The sequence below is a fragment of the Thermobia domestica genome, chromosome 12 (assembly GCF_964235325.1).
Source record: "Thermobia domestica chromosome 12, izTheDome1.hap1.1, whole genome shotgun sequence".
Taxonomy (NCBI): domain Eukaryota; kingdom Metazoa; phylum Arthropoda; class Insecta; order Zygentoma; family Lepismatidae; genus Thermobia; species Thermobia domestica.
In genome coordinates this window covers 28,543,600-28,567,396 of record NC_137465.1, presented here as the reverse complement: position 1 = coordinate 28,567,396, position 23,797 = coordinate 28,543,600, and the positions used below count along the sequence as shown (strand labels likewise).

The following is a 23,797-nucleotide window of genomic DNA, read 5'->3' as shown; positions in this document are numbered from 1 at the left end:
TTTAAGACGAGAAGACGTGCTGGATGTGGAGGTATCAGCAAGTGGGTTTACACGTCAAATGGAAAAGGATTTGCAATTAGAATTAGGTATGAATGAAGAAGGTAAAGGAGAATCTGATAGCGAAGAAGACGAAAGTGCAGAAGATGAAAATAGTAAACGTGTGACCGAAGCAGAAGTTGAAGAGCTCAGACGAGAAGTGGAGCAAATGGTGAACGATTATTCTACTCAGAAAGCAAAACCTAAAGAAAAAAACACGGAGGGTAAAGTTGATAATGCAGAACATTTGGGTAAAGAAGAAAATAGTGCTGTGTTACAAAAAGAATGTGATGATTCTAATGGTGAAAATCAAGATTTGAATCAGGAGGAAATAGAAGCTCGTTCAGAACGTGCGTGGAGTGATGTATATAGTTCACGAAGCTTCTCGACGACGTCGACCATTGCACCCGAAGTCATTCGTTCGAGAGTGAAGAAGTCTATTGAGAAACGAGAGAAACAGTTGGCCAGAAAAAGAATCCAAGCGAAAGGTGAAGCTAGTGCTGTGACGCGAAAACGTAGGGAAAATAGAGACGTTATTAAACAGAGTGAGGGTATCTGGGGAGATTAAATGTATTACTTCATACAAGAATAAAATAATTCTTATAACCTACGAGGTTATTTATTTATTTATTTATTTATTTATTTTGTGATATTAAAAGTTCTATCGTACGCTACGTGTGTGGGTATCCTTCCTTACTAATATAAAAAGGGCATGTTCTTGTTACCAGATTTTTCCCATATGCATAAGATTTTCCCATATATCTGTTACCAGATTTTCCCATGTCTCTTATCAGATTTTCCTATATTTCTTATGAGATTTCCCATGTCTATTGTCAGATTTTCCTATAGGTCTGTTGTCAGATTTTCCTACATGTCTGATGTCAGTTTCCCATTTGTCTGTTATTAGATTTTCCAATATGTCTGTTATCAGATTTTCCCACATGTCTGTTATAAGATTTTTCCATGTCTGTTATAAGAATTTCCCATATGTCTGTTTTGAAATTTCCCATATATCTGTTATCAGATTGTCCCATAGAAAGCAGTCACTTAGAGCCACCAGATTTTGTACAGAGATAATCTTTACCATATCTAATCGTTTACGAAGCCGTTATATCGACTCGAATATGTGTGAGTGGAGGGGGGCCACATGTGCTGGCATTTCAAACAAGTATAGAGTATCTCAGAAGCTCCTCAAGTTAGACAACCCACACTGCTGCCTTGCAGGTTGCGTAATGTTCAGTTCGTGCGAATAACCGACACTTGTTCTAGTATTTAATGAAAACCGAATTTTATCTTTGATAAATAACTAATATTCTTTACACACATCCTAAATATTGCACTTGCTGATCACTCTCTTAGATTTCGTTGTTAGACGCAGAATACTTTGACAACTTAAAATTATTAATTTCCATATGTTCAATTGCATCTGGAATATACACTTCTTAAAACTTGAAATATAGACTTCGCCTTATTCACTGATATTGTAAGAATGTTAGTGGTGTTCGAGCAAATAGATCTCGAACCTCTTTTTGATCTACTATAAGTAAATGTAAAGGGTGTCGTCCCTCCTCCCATTCGAAACAGACTTGTCTGTCGTACTGGCGATGTGCATGTAGGGCTCTTCCACATTTTTTTATAAAACTTTTGACACATACAAAAAGTCATATAATCTTCACCACCCCGCAGTAGTCTTTTCCTGCCAGGTTGCTCCCAAATACCCATTTTACAGAGGATATGTGAACCCCCAAAGCAGGTAGAATAAGAAATAAACCCCCTCCGCACCGGGGTTCGAATCCTGGGCGTGCTGTTGAACGGTACATGACTTACCGCCTACGCTGTGATCCAGCTAGTTCCGTAGATTAAAAAAATAAAAAAAAATTAGCGTTTAACGGAAAACGATTACTCCAAAGAGAAGTATACCTATCGATGAATCTCAGATCTCAATTTAGCCGGAAACCTGGATTTTTCCCGAAGTTACCATTTTATGTAACTACTTTTAGTAAATTTTAAAGAGAGTGCACGAAGAAAATTACTTTTAAATCATTAAAAATATAGAAAAATGTTATACTTAATAAAAACAAAACAATATAACATTTTTTTGTTACTTAACAGTATTATTATACAAGACCAAAGTACAGAAGTAACCTTGGTAGCTAGGATTGCATCTTTTAGTTTAAGGACTTCTGAATATTACGTCGAGTCTGGCTGTACTGAAAAAGAAGTAAATTGTAAATCGGGAATACCGTACCTTCTCTATTTCTCTTTTGCTAGTCATTCCTTCTTTGTAGCATATATAGAGTTGTAATGAACTATACCGAATAACTATGAAAGATGTTTCCTCACAACAAAATAAAAAAAGAGCTCATATAAACCTGTGTACCGAAGTGCATAGTTACGAAGCTAAGGCCGCCCAAAATCGCGAAAAAGCTTTATTTCAACACGAATTCGAGAAATCGTGGAGTGGCAGTCCATATCAGCTTAAAGAAAATCAAACATGGGCATTCAAAAATGCATATTTCAGGAATGTGCAGTGAATACTCAAAGGATTCCCTACAGGACATAATTCTCAAACATGCTTCCAACAGAATTCTCAAAAATGCGTGGGTTCAAAGTAGGAATAAGATAAGCCTTGACAGCAGTGAACACAGAATGCTTCAGCAGGAAGTCAGAAGTGGTAGGGACCTCGAGCACCACGTTCCCTCGTGTTCGGAATAGCCTGTGCTGCGGTGTTTTGTTTCACATTTACACGTGAAACGTGAAATATACCGTGAGAGAATACGTCACACCACACATTGTTCCGAACACTAGAAACCATGGAGTTAGCGGTCCATAATACTTCCAACTTCCCGCCGAAGTATTTCGTGTCCACTGCTGTCAGAGCTTATCTTTTTCCTATTTTGAACCCACTTTGAAATCAGAACATACCTGAGAATTCTGTTGGGAGTATATCAGGGAATTATGCCCAGAAGAGAATTCTTTGCGCATCCATTGCACATGCTGAAATATGCATTTTTAGATGGCATATGGAAGGATTGGTGACTTCTTTACGCTATGGACCGCACCTCTACGATTTTTTCGAGTTCTAAATAACACGTGTTAAAATTAAGCTTGTTCCACGCTTTCGAGCTACCCTAGCTCTGAAACTGTGCAGTTATGCACTTTTCCCCAAAGGTCCTTCTTATTTTAATGTAAGGAATCGCCTCTCTCAGTTTGTCGGTATAGTTAACACTCAGTATATACATTACTTTGTATTTACTATCAGAGAATTAGGGGAAAACGGGATAATGGCACCCTGTGTGTAATTGCACGTACCCCTGTTTAGAAAGAAGCAGAAGATGGAGAAGGCCTGCGTGGTGCTCCAACCCACCAACAACGTGCCCAATGAACCCTACTTAAGTGGGAGAGCGCTGCAGAGAACGTACTGCGGAGTATGACCATATATTGAAAATCTTTGTTTTTCTTCAAAAATTTCACCAGTTTTCTTTAAAGGCAAGTTCAAACTTACTTCTGGGGTACGATATTTTTTAGTCAATATGTATGAACAGTCAATTTAGAATAAATATAGGGTTAGTATTTCGTTATAATATTTACGCATGCCAGTCAAGAACAAAAAAAATCAAGATGGCTTGATTTGGGGTAATAGCACGCATGAACACAAGTTTGCGTGAGATTACCCTATTGAGTGGATAATTTAGAAATAATACTCTAAACATTAACCCTAGGAAGATGGAGGTATCATCTGTCACATTGATATTACTATTAGAACAAGATTAAGAAAAGGAATTTTTGGTGGACCTAGAATAAGAAGGAAACCCGTGTTTACAACGCAGCAAGAAGAGGAAATCAAACACCGTATCATGACATTGTGGAACCTCTTCTATGGGATTACTTTAATGGAGCTTCGTCTAATTGCCTTTCAATTTGCAACATTAAACAAATTATCAAACAAGTTTTGTACAAAAACTAAAATGGGTGAAGAGACTGAGCGGAAGCAGTTTTGGAACGCAATCTACAAGTAAGCATCAGTAAACCAGAAACAACATCTTTACTGAGAATTAAGGGCTTCAACAGAGACGCAGAGAACAATATTTTGACAACTACAGACAACTTATGGACAAACACCACTTCCCTCCTAGGATTTTTAACATGGCTGAAACGAGAATCACAATAGTTCAAAAGCATCAGAGAATTCTTGTTCTTAGAGGACGAAAACAAGTTGGAGTAGCAGCAACAAGCTTAGAAAGAGGAAGAAACATTACTGTAATCTGGGCAGTGAGTCCAACTGGAATTTACATTCCCCTGCTGTTTGTTTATCCAGGACGAATGAATTACGAACAGAAACAAAGATCGCATGGATCAATATACACGTCTTCAAAAAAAATGATGGTCAAATGAAGATAACTTCATGCTTTGATTAAAACACTTTGTAGAGATTACCAAACCATCTGTTCAGGGTCCAATTTTTCTCATGGACAATCATCAAAGCCATACGTCACTTCCTTCCATATAAATAAGCGAAAGCAAATGGTGTGATCATGCTTTCTTTACCATCACATTGTGGTGCTAAATTGCAGCCTTTAGATTTTTCCGTTCAGTCTGCTCAAATGTGCATACAATGATGCTTGTTATTCATAAATGCGCCGACATCCGTAGGAACAAATTGAACTTGGTTACGTTCCAAAAAATTTTAAAGTTGCGCTTGAGAAAGTGTGCAGCGTTAAAAATGCATCATCAGGCTTTGAAAAGTGTGATATTTTCCCAATAAATCCAGAAGTTTTTATAGATGCTGATTTTGCTGCAAGTGATCAGTGCTGTAGTCAGACTGAGGAGAATATGGAAGAAGACTTCCTCATGATGCAATGGACCCGACGAAACAAATTTAGCAACGTTTCAGAACTGGCAGTCTCTGAACCAAGGGAAGTCAGCAATTCTAAAAAATGCTTCGCAATAATCCCGTTAACAGCAATTTCTCCAATTCCTAGGCAAAAACCATCGTTAATGAAGCAGAAGGGAAGGTACAAAAGCTCAAAAATTCTAACACCAACACGTAAGGCTCTTCTGCAATAAAAAAGAGCGAAGAAAGCAAATTCGTTTAGGAAATATCATTATAAGGAACGTTTAAAAACGAATTAAACTCAGAACTCAACTGTTGCATGCTATTACCCTCGACTGCAGGGTAATTGCACGCAGTGTAAAGTTTCAAATTTCTGTCTGCTATCTTATAACTAGACTTCGGATCGATATGCACTAAAAAACGGCAAAATATGCACTAAAAATCACGAAAATATGCACTGAAAATATGCAAATGTGCCCTGAAAATCATAAATATGCACCTATCAAAAACTAAAGTTAAATGAGAAATTTGATTATCTTTAACTCCTTCAGTGTGGGTGGCGAGTTAACTCGTGTCTTCAAAACGCACCTGCTGTGCGGATGGCGTATATATACGCTTTCATTTTGCTTTGGCTATTTTGTATTGCGTATGGCGAATATACTTGCCCATAGTATGAGTAACGTAACCCCGACAATATTTAGGGAGTTTGCGCTCAGCTGGTTTCAATTGTTGCTTAATTAAAAGAAGAAGAGGAAAAGAAAGAAATTAAAATAGAGTTTGTGCTTTGTCAAATACAGTTTTCATTCTTTGTTTTGTTTGAGAGCAGACAGCACAGTAATGACTTCAAAACGATATTTCAACGATGCTGACATCGAGGAAGATTTATTAATTAGTGATTCTGATGTAAGTGATTTTGAAACAGAATCAACATCCAAAGTTCTAAAAAAAAAAAAAAAAAACTACACTTTTTACAGCGGTTCGCATCTGAAAATTACGCACTGAAGGGGCTAAAGAAAAAAAGTTGTATTACTTGAACTACATATACTTGGAGTACAACTATGATGCATTCATGCTACAATAGACAACTATGTAGTTTTCGGTATTTTCTGGCAAAAGCCTGCTTTGTCAGTCAAAAATTACTGTACATCGAAAATGTTCCTTCCGTGTCACTGGTCGTTAAGGGACAGTATTTTAAAGAAGCAATGTTACTTGCCGATAAATCTGTAATTCGTGCGTCGTTGTTCCCAGGAACACTTTATTTGCATTAGACAAGAATTTTATGCCAGGATTTTTCTCGTCTATTGACTATGCTTTTCGAAAAAATGTTTGTCCGATTGGTCTTGGCGGAGCCTGTTTCGTTATTGAATCAAACAGCTCAAATGCACTACAAAGTCCTAGTCATCGCTCCTCTCCTATGATTTTTGAAATTGAACTGAAATTAGTATTGATAAACACAAGTTCGCTTTTAATGTTTTTAGCTCTGCAAGTATCCATGGCTTCTTGAATATATTTGGTTTCTTCGGGTTGAAACAGCTTAGTACGTGAAATTAAAATGCATTAAAATGCATCTACCCCCATATATATATATATATATATATATATATATATATATATATATATATATATATATATATATAATGTGCCAAATATCTGTGAATAAAGAATAAATATACTCAGAGAAGTAAATAAACATTTCTGGCATAAGCATATAGTAAAACCTGACTAGTGAAATTGAACAGGATTCGTAAAATTTCCCTGAAAGGTTTTAAAGTTAACGGAGACAGATCTATGCCATAAATAAATAAAATAAAAAATAAATAATGGACATAGTGAGATAAAATAAAATGTTATACATACCGTATTAAATTACAGTATTTAGTTATGCTACAAAGTAATACACAAAGCTTACAGTGAACAAATAAATAAATAAAATAAAGTAAAAGAAAAGCCTATACGTTTTCCAAGGCCAAGACAATAAGTAGATGCTATGCCCTTTTCAGCGCTCCTCCCTCTACTTTTGGCTCCTTTTGATCTATTGTGTATGCTTCTTGTTCCATGTCTCTAGACCAGCTAGAGAAATAGTTATTGGTTTGGAAATTACTATATAAATTGCACTTCGTTCAAAAAGTTGCACTGTATCTAGGACCTTATATGGCGGTGAGCTAAGGTTAAATATGTAGGGTAACAAGTAAACGAAGATCTTTACAGACAACGTAGTTCATATACCTAACTTCTCACAGAATGTCTAAAACTTGTAAACGCTGCATTCCGGAAATTGAAAATTTCCGTTAAAAGGGATATTTTAACATGCGTTGTTCGTAACAAAGGTTCCGACTAACTTTTTTTTTTGGAGGGGGGAACCGTGAAATATTTCCGTTTAATAAGGGGCCTGTTGAAGGCAACTTTTACTGTATTAAAAGCCTGTATTTAAAACCTTATGTTATTGTTTAAAAGAAAATAAATCCACTTGAAATTACTTTCTTTATCCAATTATGTGTTAATCCTAGAATATTTTCTTCTAACGTAACATTGTCCGTTTCAAACAGCAATAATTTACAATGGAATAAACTGATTTGAGCGAGACATGGAGCGTGAATGGGAAGAAGGTTAAGTTATCGAGAACAGAAGACTTAGTAGGTAAGTTACGTTTCGAGAGACTGAGGTGCATATCAAAGCAACACAAGCTTATATTTAAATAATCTCATAAACTCCTTAAAGGAAAACTCGGAAACTTATCTCAAAAAATTAACTGCTGAGACAAGTTTTAGATTTTGTAAAGCAAATTAATTGTAGAGTTTATTATCAAAAGGGTTGTTCATTTCGTCCCGAAATACATTTTTAAGAGTTTCTTTGGGATGAACTCTGTCGAAGAACTCCTTACCAGACTTGAAACTGCTATATAAGAAGGCTAAAAAATAGGGCGCTGCTGAAGTTTAAGCTTTTGCTATCGAACAAAATGGAAATGTCGTCTCCTACAAACAAGCATACTTACTTTGAAAATATTACTTGTTTAGCATACATTTTGCAAAATATATTTTCTCCTTGAATTATTAACGTCTCTCGACTTCAATCCATTGTTTCAGAGGGTCCATTAATTGTAGTGCTACACCTTCAAATTTCAATTTTAACTAGAGCAGAATTTTGTCCATTTTTTCATCCAAGAAAATTTTTTCACCATTTAAATAAACGACGGAAGGCCATTTCAAAATTTGGGCCACTTCGATCACCTGTCGTGCGACATCTCCAAATTCGAATTTTAACTAGCTCAGAATTTTGTCCAATTATTGTCCATTTTTTTAAATCCAAGAAAAAAAAATGCACCACTCAAATTAACAAAGTAGGCCCATTTTAAAATTTGGCCATTTCGATCACCTTTAATGCGACATCTTCAAATTCGAATTTTAATTATATCATAATTTTGACTCGTTTTTGTACATTGGTGAACCACGAAGATTTTTTTTTTTAACAATTGAAACAAACGACAGAGAGCCATTTAAAATTTTGGCCACATCGATCGCCTGTAGTGCGACATTCGAATTTTAACAAGCATAGAATGTTTTTCCAATTTTTCACATTCTTGAACCACCAACAAAAAGATATATATCATCCAAATGAACAACGGAGGTTCATTTCAAAATTTGGTCACTTTGATCACCTGCAGTGAGACTTCAAATTCGAATTTTAATTAGCTACAATTTTTGAATATTTGCACATTTTTACCATCAGGAAAAAATTTCGTACCATTCAAATGAACCAAGGACGGACATTTAAAAATTTGGCCACTTCGTTCACCTGTAGTGAGACACTTCAAGTTTGAATTTTAACTAGCTTGGTGGTACAAAACTCTACAAAAAACAGTGAAAATTCTAAGCTAGTTAGAATTCGAATTTGAAAATGTCACACTACAGGTGATCGAATTAGTCGAATTTTGAAATTATCTTTCTCGTTTATTTGGATGGTACAAAATGTTTTGTATGTGGTACAAAGATTGGATAAAATTCTAAGTTTGTTAAAATGAGAATTTGAGCATGTCACACGGATCGATGTGGCCAAAATTTCAAATGGCCCCCCTTCGTTTATTTCAATGGTACACAATTTTTCTTGGTGGTACAAAAATGTACAAAAATCGGACAAAATTATGAGCTATTTAAAATTCAGATTTTGAACATGTCGCATTACAGGTGATTGAAGTGGGCAAATCTTGAAGTGGCCTTCTCTCGTTTATTTGAATGGTACAAAATGTTTTTCTTCTGTGAACAAAAATGAACGAAAATTGGACAAAATTGTGAGCTAGTTAAATTTCGAATTTGAAGATCTGTCACTACAGGTGATCGAAGTGGCCAAATTTTGAAATGGCCCTCCCTTTTTTACTTGAATTTTATAAAAAGAATTTATTGGGTGGACAAAAATGGGCAAAAAAAAGGACAAAATTCTGAGGTGGTTAAAATTCAGATGCGCTACAGGTCATCAAAGCGGCCAAATTTTTAAATAGCCTTCCCTCACTTACTTGAATTTTACGTAAAATTTTTCGTCGGTGGACAAGAATGGACAAAATTTGAACAAAATTCTGAGGCAGTTAAATTTCAGATTTGAAGATGTGGCACTACAGGTCATCAAAGGGGCCCAAATTTTGAAATATTCCCCCTTTGTTAATTTGAATGGTACAAAATTTGTTCTAGGTTGGACAAAAATGGACAAAATTCTGTGCTAGTTAAAATTCAATTTGAAGATGTTACACTACAACTAAATGGACCCTGCTTCAGGAGATAACTTCTAGAAGATTTTTCTTTCGGTATTTTTATACTGCCATAGGACATATATAAAGGTGACAATCATGCATCATTGCCGGGAGGATGAATCATTCACCCCTTTCTTATTCTTCTTTTACACGACCTTGGAAGATATTCGAAGCCGATAACAAAGAACCATTTCAAGATCTTGGGTCTATTTGTTTTAGAAACTTGGAATTCCATTTATGACAAAAGTTATTGCACGTTAAAAATTATCAATTTGGTCGTTTCTTTAAATATGCATTTATATGCAATAACGACATAAACATGCACTAACCTCCGAAATATGTAAATATATGCACTATAAAACTCTACTATTTTACCCGAAAACAGCTGAAACAAATTTCTGTTTAAAGAGCATATCAATATCACATCAGGAAAAAAACATGCAAATATACAAAAATCCGAAGTCTACTTATAACGGAGAGTAATTACACAACAGTTCCGAGTCATTTCATAGTAAACATACGTAGGTATGTACAGCACTAATCATTAGGTTCCTTGGTGCTCTCTCATTGTCATTCTGAGCAATTAAAAAAAAAAAAAAAAAACTCCTGTCATTACCCTTTTTTCCCCTAATAATGATAGTCCATTATGTTAACTGGTTATTCTCCATCCAAGAAGAACATGCAATAACATACGATCATATAAATTAACATATGCTTTGAATTTTAATTAATAATTTTTAGAACTTCGTTATGTAGTAAAAACGAAATGTAAAAAAAAGTCACTATTACCAACAGCAGTTAAAGGGGAGAACTGTTTGTGTTTTTACGAAACTTTTTCTCAACTGGGCTAGACCTGGAAAATAATATAACTAGTCCTGGAAAAACCTGGAATTTAATAACAAACATTTAGTAGATATCTTCCCAGCTCGCTTTCTTCCTCCCCAATTCTCCAGGTAGTGCGATCACCGAGGAACATCATCCCTCATACATAACGGGCTAACATGGTCATAGTAGGGGCGGATCCAGCACGGACTTCTGGGAAGGGGTTGTAATACTGCTATTTAGAGCTACTTTTAAGAGCTCCAAACTCTGGGATGGGTTTTATGTATAAAATAAGAAAATTTCCTCTTCTGGGGGGGGGGGAGATCGCCACGTTTCCCCCCTGGGTCATAGATGCCGAAAGTTCAGAAATCTAATTTAATTGTAATCTAGCATTAAGATGACTGATGAATTAGAATAACATGAAGTTTTCTAATAAATTAAAAATGTACAGAGAATAAACAACTAGGCCAATATACGAGAAAGTGTTTATAAGAGCTTTACCAAGAAAAAATGTTAACTGAATGGAAGTTAACAATCATTCGACATTTCTCATCGAAGTTGAATATTGCGCAGACATGTAACCAATTAAAAATTTCGTTAATTTTTAATTTAATGAATTAAGTTTTCTACTGGTTATTTTTTTAAAATTTGGCCTTCCGAAAGATCATGAAAACAACTATTAGCTTAATCAATAGCATTTTATAAGTATTGAAATGAATATTTTCTAAAATTATCGTGTTGATATATACAGGGCTGGATCCAGAATTTTCTGAAGGGGTGCACCTAAAACTACCCAAATAACAAATCACACTGAAACTCTTCAAAGTGACATGACAATATTCTTTACAATTGACAACGCTGATACATAGAACGGGTATTGTAAAGAGATTCGCAAGTGGCATGCAGAAGAAAAAGTGTTATCTCCTTCTGGCTTCTGTTTCCTTCCCTACTTTAAAATGTTAAATTGTTTTGCTTGGTGAATCCTTTTGCTTCAACCTTCAGAAAATTAACTTAAGGGTAGTGTAAAGGGACAAGTTTGGCCAATAGATGTCACTACACGTATTTCTCATGTATTTTTTACCTTTCACGAAAATTTACAATTTTTATTACAAATTTCAACCTAGAGACTTTAAATTTTTAGAGAAGGAACCTTATAACCTATAGAAGATATCAATCCGTGCCGATTTTTTTTTTATTTAGAATGTTCTTCATTGTTGAAACAGTTGTATTCTTAATGGTTTGGATATCCATTTCAACAATCAAACCATTTCAACAATGAAGAAAATTCTAAATAAAAAATCGGCATGGATTGTTGCCTTCGATAGGTTATGAAGTTCCTTCTCTAAAACTTCTGGGTCTCTAGGTTGAAATTTGTAAGAGAACTCGTGAATTGTCGTGAAAGGTAAAAAAATACATGAGAGATATACGAAGACTGCAGTGACATCTATCGACAAAGCTTGTCCCTTTAAACCAACCTTAAACTATTGCTTTTGCAAAGCTCTCCTTTCTCTTAAGCTCCAAACGGAAAAATAGTGGCAGAAAATTTGGAAAAGTGTTGCTAGTTTCACTACTCGCTTCTCATTTTAGATTGTGTACATTTAAACGAAGCGGGGTGCACGTGCACCCCCTAAATCCGGCCCTGTATATATACTTGTCATTGGTAATTTGGTTTTCAATTTTGTAACTTTTTATTTTTATTAATGATCAGTCTCGGTCGTATATGAAAATATTAATTATTCATTGTAATCGATTACATTTTCCATGCTTTTAATTTTATTAATTAAATTATATATCAACTTTCAAAATTCCTTGCATAGTACTTAAAATTATCTAAAGTACTTACAGATTAAGTCTAAAGGACTTACAAGGTGTATACAATAACACCTTGTATACTAAAGAAATGTCTTCCTTATTCAGACATTACAAATATTGATTGAACTGAATTCTTATTTCTCAAATAGCAGCGAAGAGCAAATAGAAATGAAACGATCCACTTAGAATACAGTTTTACACACTTCAAGCCACCTGTTCACATAGTTATTGACAGTTACAAACCCTCAATCAAAACTTTCCTAGTTAATTGGTGTTACACCAGCTGCATTTGTATCAACAGACTAACAGTCTTATAAGAAATATGGATTTCTGTATGTGCATGCTATTTATAAAACCGAAGGATGACTAAAATAAGCTTGCCAAATAAATTTCATTTCATTTTTAAATTAATAAATTCATTTCTAAAACAATAAAAAAAGTTATCAAAATATTTATGGTATATTTAAGAGACCTTACTTAGCAATAGTTTATTGTTTAAAGTTTATTATTTCATTTCATTTTAAAATTAATTTCATTTCTAAAATAAATAAAAAAAAAGTTATCAAAATATTTATGGTATATTTAAGAGACCTTGCTTAGCAATAGAGTTTATTGTTTCGTTTTCATTAATATATGACTTTATTACTAAAGGCTATTGATAAAAGAAACATATTGTAATTAAATAACATAACAATTAAATTGCTATTTGATATACTTAGATCATGAAAGCGAAAGATATTCAGTTATCAATCAGTGAACAACTGATTTACTTGAAAGAAATACATTGCGACTCAGAATCTTGGAACTCTGATTTGAAATATAATTCTAATTTATTCAAAGAGTGTAGTGAATCACAACATGTATTACTTAAAGTAACCACATTTTAACTACAAAAACCTTACACAAGAATAATGAAGGACATTTTCAATAAGATGATTCTGAAAATATTTGTTAATTCAGCATGTCACTTCAGATGTTAATTTAAAGAGGCATAAGTTTTTCGTTTTTGCGTTTCACGTTTCTTATTAGTATATAATTAATTTAAAAATACATATTTTTCGAACTTAAGGGAGCAATTGCCCTCTCTGCCCTTCTCAAATAACGCTCCTGTATTGCCACACTATGTCTTGAGCTGGGATATCCCCCACAGATCTGATTATGTTTTATCGCCAATCATAGTGTTCTGAAATTGTTACGTCTTGCAGTGTTTTTCAGATAACTCTATAAATAAAAATTGATCCTGGTGAACTTGAGTCAGTCGAGAGGCTCCGTCGTGACGAAGCGATTAAGGTAGATCTATGTGTCTTTGGAGTGGGAGAACCAGGTTCGAATCCTGGCGGAAGGTCATGTGGTTCGGATCCTACGTTAATCTGTAGGTCAAAGTCTCATATAGCCTCTCTGCTGAAAGGGACGCTGAACTCAAAATCACATCATATCGAATCAGATGAGCGAACGGGCAACAAATTGTCAATATCGATTTATCACGATTTATGACTTGATAACAACATTTCAATTACTGGGCTTAAAATTCGAACTGTTACGGCCGCAAAAATGTAGTCCCTTGTTTGTACATATAGAAACAGAATCACATTGAATCTTCAGTTTTTAAGCAGCGTTATTGAAACGCTGCGCTTTTATCCGAGGAGCAGCAATACGAGTGAAGTTCGAAGTCTATATAAGTAAGATTAAAACATTTTTTTTTTCGAAATATATTTCCCATAATCCCCAAAGTCATCGACTTTTCTTTTGTTTTTCTATTAAGCTACAGGAAAACGTTATTGACCCTCATTACTCCCCTTATTACTTCGATCTATTCTCATATTTCTAAAGAAACATTGGCGCCGATTTCTACTTAACTTCGAGGAAGAGGCGTTCAGATATGAGTTCAATTGTCAGATATCCAAGCAAAGATCCAAACAAAGATATCCAGATTTTAGGGAGCAAGCAAATTTGGGAGTGGGGCACATGCGCCATTGGCGCTTTCAAGAGCTATACCCGTGACGGGAAAAGAAAGTTCTATTTGAATTGGTACCGGTACTATTGCTGCTTCATGAGCTTCGGTGGAGTAGTATAATCATTTGTAACTTGATTTATATACCCAGTTTCATCAAGTGGGGCCTATACAGTCAATTTTATTTCCTTTCAGGGCAAATGTGACATTTTTAAAATATCTTGTTTAGATGGTGTTTAAATTCCGAAACACCCTCTTGCGTACGCCACTGCTCGCAAGACGAGACACCCACAAGTCGCGGCGCGGTACTTACTGTACTTCAGTTTGAACATGACCTAACTTCAGGCATTATTTCATCATTCCTAGACTAAACTAACCACAATTTTAACTAGTTACGGGAAACAGCTTCTTATCGATGTTCTGGTATTCAACAAGTAGTAGGATCTACATACAATAGATATTAAATCTTAGCATGATACATTGTGGCCTTCGCTGTATGTTCACGCACTAACTCCTTGTATGGAGATATTTTATTTCTCTTCTTTTAATTCTTTCATTATTCTCTGTCTGATACCTGTTCCAGAAGTTGTTAAGATAACATATGGTTCATCCGTGTCATACATATCCGCTTAACCTCTCTGCATGCAACAGGAGTATTTTGTAAGACAACATACACGCATAGTAAATACTTGATGTGGCAATGAGCCAGAAAAACTGTTATTTCTCGTTGCCGTGTCTTTACAGATCTCAATGCCGAGGTCACATCAGTGACCTTGATTATTATTGCGTCGTCTCCAATCAGCAGCTCAGCAAATATGCTTTCGAAAACATTTTGTTGTTAAAGAAGACTGTATAGTCGCTAAATCTCTGTTAGCTACAGAATAACTTTGTACTTTTTACACAATGATTTGCACACACGAGTTATGTAACACTTTGTATTGTTGTTAAATCGTCAAAATATTACTGTAATATTGCATAACATCGCAGTTTATCGTAAAGCGCTTGAACCAGTAATTTTCAATCTGTTCACAATCACGGAAATATCCTCATGCCATAAGCGTCGGTGGACCACCGATGGGCAACTAGTCAAAAATTGTCGGCCCCGCAGCGACGATCCGCGGTGGCCCCACTTCCATTTTGAAAATTATACCACCAGCGGCAGGGACGCGACGAAACGCCAATTAACAACAAAATTATTTTCCCAAACTATGTTAAATCGTCTACATGCGTGATTTGTTTACATTAAGGTGAGTCTAAAAAACACTATTAAAAAAAAGTACCCTGAAGTGGGAGCGAACTATCAACCTTATGATTACTAGACGGGTGTTCTTCCTACTTCGCCACAGAGGCAATGCTCAAAGAGCTAGCTTGTACAGAAATACATTTTTGAGGTCTTTTTCATTTGGCTAATAAGAGTGCTTCTTTAACCGTGTATATTAGAAGATAACCATTTGGGATCAGATAAAATGCGTTCGCCATATAATTTTATAACAAAATGGTGCGGGCCTATTTACTTTATTTCATAGTTCTCCCATATTCACTTTCTAATGATCGGCGAGTTGCCATCGAAATTCATACAATTATACAGACTCATCTCAAGATTTTTCACTTCATGATGTAGAGGCAGGGGTTACTCTTGATTCCCCGAAGTTCACTTTAGGAACAATTCGTCAGGAAAACATAATATATTAATAATAACCACATGCCCATGACTGGCGATAGTTCTTGTTGGTCCCTTCACGATTCTCCGCGACGAATCGAAGGAGCGCGGACCAAAATGAAACCCTCGCTGCTACGCGGTGGTAAATTCAGCACCCCGACTCTAGATATCTGTTTCGACTCGAGGAAACCCTGCCGCCAGGGCGCCAGTGGCACACTAGCGGGAATCCTTCGACGCGTCGCTATATCGACGATCGACATTTATCGGTAAGTGGGCCACTGGGTGTTGGCGACGTTTATGACATGGGGATGTGTGCGGGATAATGAGAAAGAAGTGGTAAATTAACTTCTCTAAAATGATGACATCCTAGATAAGTTCAATACATCAACATTATACTCTTAATAGAATAAACTTTTTTCCTGACGTCATCGCTGAAAGGATTGTGGCTAAGCGGTCAGCGTACGCGCCTTTGGCGTGGGATTTCCGGCGGGAGGTCATGCGGTTTGGAATCACGTTAATCAGTAGGTTCACGTCTTATATAACCTCGCTGCTGAACGGGACGTTAAACTCAATACCAACTCATCAACTCTTCCTGACATCCACGCTGGTCTGCCTAGCATACGCACTTATGTTGGTGGGCGTTGTATTTAGAGTTGCCAACTGGCTGTGTTTCACCGGCCTGCCAGGAAATATTGCTGTTATTTTGATTAAGACCGGTACCGGTACAAACCAGTCTCTTTGTAACCGGTATTTTGAAATCTGTAATCCAGAATAAAACATCAAACGTCGAAATTCTTCAACAGTACCTCATTATGTGATATTTTAAAATCTATTAGTTTTCTTTATTTATTTAACATAAGAAATTTGATAACAATTAGATTTTATTGTGGAACATTGTTTTCAACAATAGAGGCAGAAGTGTATAATTTGTCATAATTGTGCGGCACAATAGCGATAAATTTAAATTGTCCATCGATTGTTGGCAAATAACTCTTACGCATTTCGTTAACACAATGTTTGTTTTATTGTTTAGTTTCAGGTAACTACCTGCTGTATATGACAATTTTCCTTAAACTTCAAACCTCCTTCCCTAGGACTTTTTAAAGCAATTTTCTGTACTTGAAGTTTAAAGAGTAAATTTCATTTTGTAAATCCAAAATTGTCACGTAAGGATTAATATACTTTTGTTCATCTGTTTCGATAATTGTAAAGAAGTGACAGTTACTGGCAAATACAATAAAATAATCAATGTCGACTTCAGTGACTCATTTTTTTAGCTCAATATATCTATTAAGCTTATTAGTGAATGTAAGAAGGATATGCAGAATACAGGTGCTAATGCACTTTTGTTAACGATAGTTCATTTCCTTCCCATGGATCTGAACAGAGACACTTCACACTTAGACCTATATTAGAGAGCACTTTGAGACGATGCCGGTAATTTTATTTCCCAGAGTTGGCAACCTTGTGTACTACACAACGGCGACGACTTTCCGAAATTTATGTGGGTTCATATCAATGGCGGACCGTGTTATATGTTTTCAAGGGAGTCTCGATATTTTTGATTGATTTCCTTTCAGTTAAAATATTTTATGAACATTGTCATAAAGGACAGTGCTATGATAAAGTAAAATATACTGCTACTATAAGGATAAATTGGGGCTGCCCTAGCTCAGTCGCTAACGCGGCTGACCTAAACGCAAGAGAAAGGATTCAAACCCAGGTCCACGGTTATTACTGTAATGAATATTCTCAGCATATGTAATCGTAACATATGTATACTTTAAACAACTGACATTATGCATAATGATTGCAAATATTATCAGCACGCTACTAAAAGAAATTACCACATTCATACAAATTTAAATGCAACAATCTTCATAAAAACAAATAATTTTAATGGTATTGCAGAAAGAACTGTGCAAGGATTTTGTTGTGAATATGAACTTCAAAGTAACTAACTTAAGTGTGTTACTTAATTGCCTTTGCACAAACACATTTGAAACAAACAATTATCTTTTAGAGGTTAGACATTTTAACTTCTATCTTAATGTTCAACGAACTTAAAAAGTTCGTTACTGAATTATCTATGTTTGTGTGTCTGTAGAGATGCGCACCAGTCGAGACATGTCTCGAATCTCGACTCGACTCGACTCGAATTCGAGTCGGGACACACTGTAAAATTCCAGACGAGTCGAGATAAACTTATTTCTCGACTTGGATTTTCGAGTCGAGTCGAGACAGCTCGTAAAAATCTAGACTCGACTCGAATGTCTCGAAAATTTTTCTATAATTTTTAATATTATTTTAAAGAAGGTATTCAGTCAGAAACACTCGGCACGAGAATTTCGGAAACTGCAGGACTTGTCGGGTGTTCCAGGAGTGCTGTGGTGGGTGTCTTTTACAAGTGGCGAAACCCAGGGGAAACGACGTCCAAACGTCGAGGGGTTGGGTGCCCCCACCTCATTACAGATGTCGGACGTCGTAGGCTGGGCAGACTGGTAAAACAGGACAGGCAGCGAACTGTGTCGGAACTAACATCAGACTTTAATGCTGGGCAAAGTACAAGCGTGTCTGAATTAGTGTTGTAAGATTTCCGGAAATTTTGAACCTGAACGTTGGTAGAAAAAACCGTTTTCTTCGATTTCTTTCCGGAAAAATTGAAAAAATAAAAATGCTTGTATAGGGTAATTTTACTAGTAATGGAATCTTTTTTTTCAAACGCGTGAAAAATATAAGTTCAGTAATTTCAATATTGCAAATATTAAAAATAACACTAAAAATAAAACGATTTCAATTATTTCTATATTTTAAAACACTAGTTTTATATGTTCATCCCAACATAAAAGTTATGTTTGTCTCCAATCCTTTAGACAATGAGATCTAGAAACCCACAAGTGCTAGAAACGTGCCGTTTTCACTGGTCGATTTCAAATTGTTTAAATTGTCCAGTTCTAATTGAATATTTTTTTAAATAATGGCCATTAGTTCTTTATTACATTTTTAGGGTACACTGGAAGTACTGATTTTTTTTTTTTTTTTTTTTTTTTTTTTGTAAACGTAAAGATTGCATTTTCTTGCTGTTAACCCAAACCAATCTGAATCGAAAAACAGTTGCATATTATTGGTCATTAACGTGTTTTCACAAAAATATGTAGAAAAGAAACGGGGAATCGTAATTCCATTCAAAAGTGAAACAGCAGACTCATAATACCTTCACCTAAAACGAAACACGATTACGATTCCCCGTTTTTTTCTACATATTTTTTTGTGAAAACATTTTAATGAGCAATAATATGCAACTGTTTTTTGATTCGGATTGGTTTGGGTTAACAGTTAGAAAATGTAATCTTTACGTTTAATGTCCCACGATTATGCCTGTTAGGTTGAGGAAGACTATGATTAAAGCAAGTGAACTATGATGGACAAATTGGTAGAATGAGAAAGTGGGAGTGTTCCGAGAAGACCCACGAGCACGATGTTGTCCGTTTCAAGCTTACTTGCCTTGGGAACGAACCAGGCACCCCACCCATCAGATAGTTCAGTTGGCGGGGTCTCAGTTTCGATTCCCGATGGGAGAACATTTGTAATATTAAATGTCCTTGATGTATTTGTGTTCGTGTCCCTGTCGTTCAACGTTACTGGAAATAAATGTAAAACGAGAATAACCGAATATAATAGAGTTAAGTTACGGAGATACTTTCGATCTTTTTTTTTTATAAAAAAAAACTTCAATTCTCTGGACTATATTATTTTATCATGACCGAAATCAGTGTTTCATCGTTAATAAAATATTGCAATCGTAAACGTTTACAATTTGTTATATAGGCGAGTGTTTCTTGACTCTTAATTAGAAGAGCAGCCTTAGGGTAGTGGCTTGAGCAGTCGTTTCGTGAATCAGGGGTCCGCGGTTCGAGTCCCTCCGACGAAATTCATAAAAAAATTATAATTTACAAAGTTGATATTTCTGATGTTGAAAAAGAGTAAATTTCTCTCGTTCTTACAAGTTAGAGTTGAAACAACTTCCTTCACAGGGGGAAAACTAACATGACGTCACAGTCTACACTCTCAATTCCTACTGTCTGAAAACGGCGTGTTTTGCAAACAATTGATGAATACAAAACGGTCATCCTTAAGGTCTAGTATAAGTCATAAATTGGTCTGAAACGACATTGTGAAATTGTTTCTACGTTCTTCCACTTTTACTAAAAATAATAATAATATTTTCCTTCGTCATTTTCAAATACGTTCCATATATTCGTTCAACCAAAATTGGTAAATACGAACTATTTTTTGTATATATATTTTGTTAAAATATCAATATAACGCAAACATAATCGAATGTCTTTTACCCAAAGAAAGGACGTTACTATGTATCGTGATGAAGACAAATCCTACTTAGTTTCTGTTAAGGCAATTGAAGGTTCGATTTTCATATTGTCCAGTAGCTGACCCCTACTGTTCTCCACCTCTTTTCCTTCCAAAGTATCTCTTATAAGGCAATTCATCCTTATAGAGAGTCCAAAAAACGTGTTTTGTTTTTTCTCAACTTCATTATGCTTATTTGCATTGGAATAGGACGTAATATTTAGGTCTCAAATATTCAGTAATAATAATAATAATAATAATAATAATAATAATAATAATAATAATAATAATAATAATAATAATAATAATAATAATAATAATAATAGTATTAAAAGTTTTCAAGTAGGTCTAAAATTTGGAAAAACTTACTTAAACGTAGGGATTTCGTTGAAGGATTTCCGTACCTTCAAGATACACCTCTGCAACTACCCACATTTTAAACAGAAGCTTTCCACTAACGTTTCATGTAGAAAGTGTTCTACTGTATGTTTTAAGAAAAATAACTGTAATAGAAATAATTAAATATTACTCAACAGTAAGGCATATAATATACTAATTTTTAGAATATGCAGAGGTAAGTATAAAAGCTTTGCTAAAAAAAATACCTACATAGACGATAATTCAATGAGCTGTAAAATACAAAGTAACAAAAAGCTTATAAGATTCCGTCTACAGAGCAGTTGTTACTTAAACAATGGACATGTACTACTTCGAGAATCATAACAAGACGAGAAATGTTTACCATACTTTTCGTCTCGTCTCGATTCTCATCTCTAAAGCGACATGATAATTTGAGTTACCCTTATCCCGTCTCGAATGTAAAATGTTAATTCTCATGTTATTTTGTTTGTTTTAGAAACAAGATGAGAAAGTACTCTTCTCGTGGGCAGCATTAAACAAAACAGAAATATTCTTGCTAAATGTCACGTTTCTGCTTGTAACGGTATAACCGGAGCGATAATTAGCTCCTAGCCTTTCATCCTCTACGAGATGATAATAATAAGTATTATTAGTACTATTATTATACCTGAAGATTTGATAGTTCAAGTATTGAAACATCCGAGTATTCAAATATCTGAATATAATAAAACGTGTGCCATCGTCGACCAATCGCCATCAAAAATCCTAATGTAAAAAGGGCCCGACGCGGATGCGAACCACGAACCTCAATATTACTGATCCAGTGCCTTGACCACTCAACCACGATCACTATGCCGTAAGTATTTCGTCCTTATTTTTGTTACGTTTGTTTTCTTTACCTCTGCTTGCAAAGTTGTATGTTGTATTTCTTCGTTTCAGAACGTCTTTCGTATTTCTTTTATGATGATATAAGTGAATAATCTTCGGCAAAGTTTATATTAATAACTTGAGTTGTTCTTAAACCTTTAGTTTACAAGTTTGTTTTTTCTCCACATGAAACTACAGATATGACATTTAATTCTCATATTTTCCACTTGCTTTCAAAGCAGTCACCATTAACTGATAAAGCAATATTTCCGTCAGGATTAATGAATTTTGTAACAAAACACGTCAAGAAATGAGTTAAATGAAGGATGGAAGAGTTGATATCAAAGTTGAGTACTGTAAGCTAATGAAAAGCATGCAATAACGTCTCGTGTTTGAAAATAATGTCAGCTACTTTTAATTCACTAACTCGTATTAGATTTCGTTCAAGCTTGAAGATCTGGAATGCACAAACTCAGTGTAGCTAAAAGAAAAACGCAACAAGAATGGACGAGATTCGAACGTATGATCACCAGCAGAAAACCCGTTCACTAACCCCTCATCTATCAAGCAACACATCTTATAAGTTATAAATTTTCATGCAAATGATACCATTATACGTTTGTGCAATCAATGTTTTGCTTTTTTTCTCTTCAAAAACGTAACATGTATACGACGATTCGTTTCGTTTTCCATTAGAGCTTTCAAAGACATGATTTGTGTTTGAGTATAGGATATTTCGTCTCCTTTAAAAAACAGTTCTAGCAAATAAAACTCAATTTACACAGCAGTAAAAAAAAAAAAAAAAAAAAAAAAAAAAAAAAAAAAAAAAAAACGTACTGCCTTAGAAAATATTCCTAAAAGGGCGAAACTGTATCATGCACCCGGCGTAACTAATAGGAATGTGGTGAGGGAGGCCTGCCTACAGCAAAAAGGGGCCTACTGAAGTTTCGTAATTCCACTTTGGGGGTTTTTATATAATTTGACACTTTTTCCTCAATGTCTAAAATGCAACTAATTTAGCCTTAGGTGAAACAGAGGTTGTGAAGGAGCTATAGACTGTGAAGTCTACTGAAAAGCTTTATCACGTCCTTGCAGGAACAACTTTAAGTTTTCGAACAGTAATGAAGAACAAGATTGATTGAAATTTAACTTAGAATGAAATAACTTAAGATCTAATAACTCTCATTGATAGTAGGGTTCCGTATTTGTTTAGACGCCTATTCTTTTATAACTTTATCTATGGTGCATGGGGTCCTTGTTTCATTCCCCGCTCGCGCCGAATGAACTTTATTATGGACAAACACCGTGTGCATGAATTTTCTCGAGTTTCTCCCGTTTCCTTCCACTTCTTCATTCCACGATTTCATTCATTTCTCAGCATCAATGTCTCTATTAGCGTAATCGGTATAATCGTGGGACGTAAAACTTAAATATTTCATTTCATTTTTCTTTTATAACTGTATCTCACTTTTCCTGTGACGAGAGCAACATCTAAGCGAGCATTCAGTGAATTAAACCACTAAAACCTATATAAATAGCACAATTGTGCAGATGAAGTCGAGCCATTTGGCAATTTTTAGCATGGAAACCAGAAAAAGGCTATACATTGATATCAAAAATGTAGTTAACGAATTCCTCTCCGAAAAAGATCACCTGTACAGTTATTTTTCAAATGGTAATTTATAATAATACTTACGTTGGTTGAAATTTCTCCATAATTATGGGGGCGAGACACTGAAACCTTCCCTACCAAGAGGTGAAGATGACATGTAAAAAACGTCAAATACGAACGATTTTAGTGTCGAATTCATGTGCAAAGATGAATAGTGACGTAAGTCCAAATTAAGCCTTAGTTGGCATGGAGTTGACAATGGGAGAGTGACAGCCAAAGAGAATCGAAAATATATTTGTGTCGAATGGATAGTTTTCGTGATCTCTGACATAAAAGGTGATATTTCAGATGTGGATATGTCCAAGGTGGACCTTTTGGCATGAGGTCATAGGGGGAACCAGTGAATACTTCAGAACAGTTCCTTTTTAGTGCGCTTCAATACACTGCGGGTGAAAAGTGATAATGCACAAATACTGATATCACACTCGGAAAAATCGGAGATATAACTTCTGGGGAAACATTACTAACTGCTCACTCTCTAAAATTTTCTCTGCTGTGCAGGGGCGTAGACAAGGCTTTTTGAGGGCATGTTTTACTAAAATGTATATCATCATTTCTAAAATTAAATATAATTTATAGAAAAGTAGTGATTTCGTGGGGCAGGAGCTCTGAATTGCGAAGGCCTGCATTCTGTGTATGTCCTTGCTGCTCTGAATTGTCATAAGCTCCTCTTCAAA

The 23,797-nt window shown here is 35.2% G+C and overlaps 1 protein-coding gene across 1 annotated transcript in view; it reads left to right on the top strand.

The window, feature by feature from the left end:
- Positions 1 to 646, top strand: part of RIOK2 (RIO kinase 2) — a 46,487-nt gene extending 45,841 nt beyond the window's left edge. Inside the window, exon 7 of the mRNA XM_081733573.1 lies at positions 7 to 646. Coding sequence (XP_081589699.1) covers positions 7 to 604 — 598 coding nt within the window. The 3' untranslated portion in view covers positions 605 to 646. The remainder of the gene's footprint in view (positions 1 to 6) is intronic.
- The last annotated feature ends 23,151 nt before the right edge of the window (positions 647 to 23,797 follow it).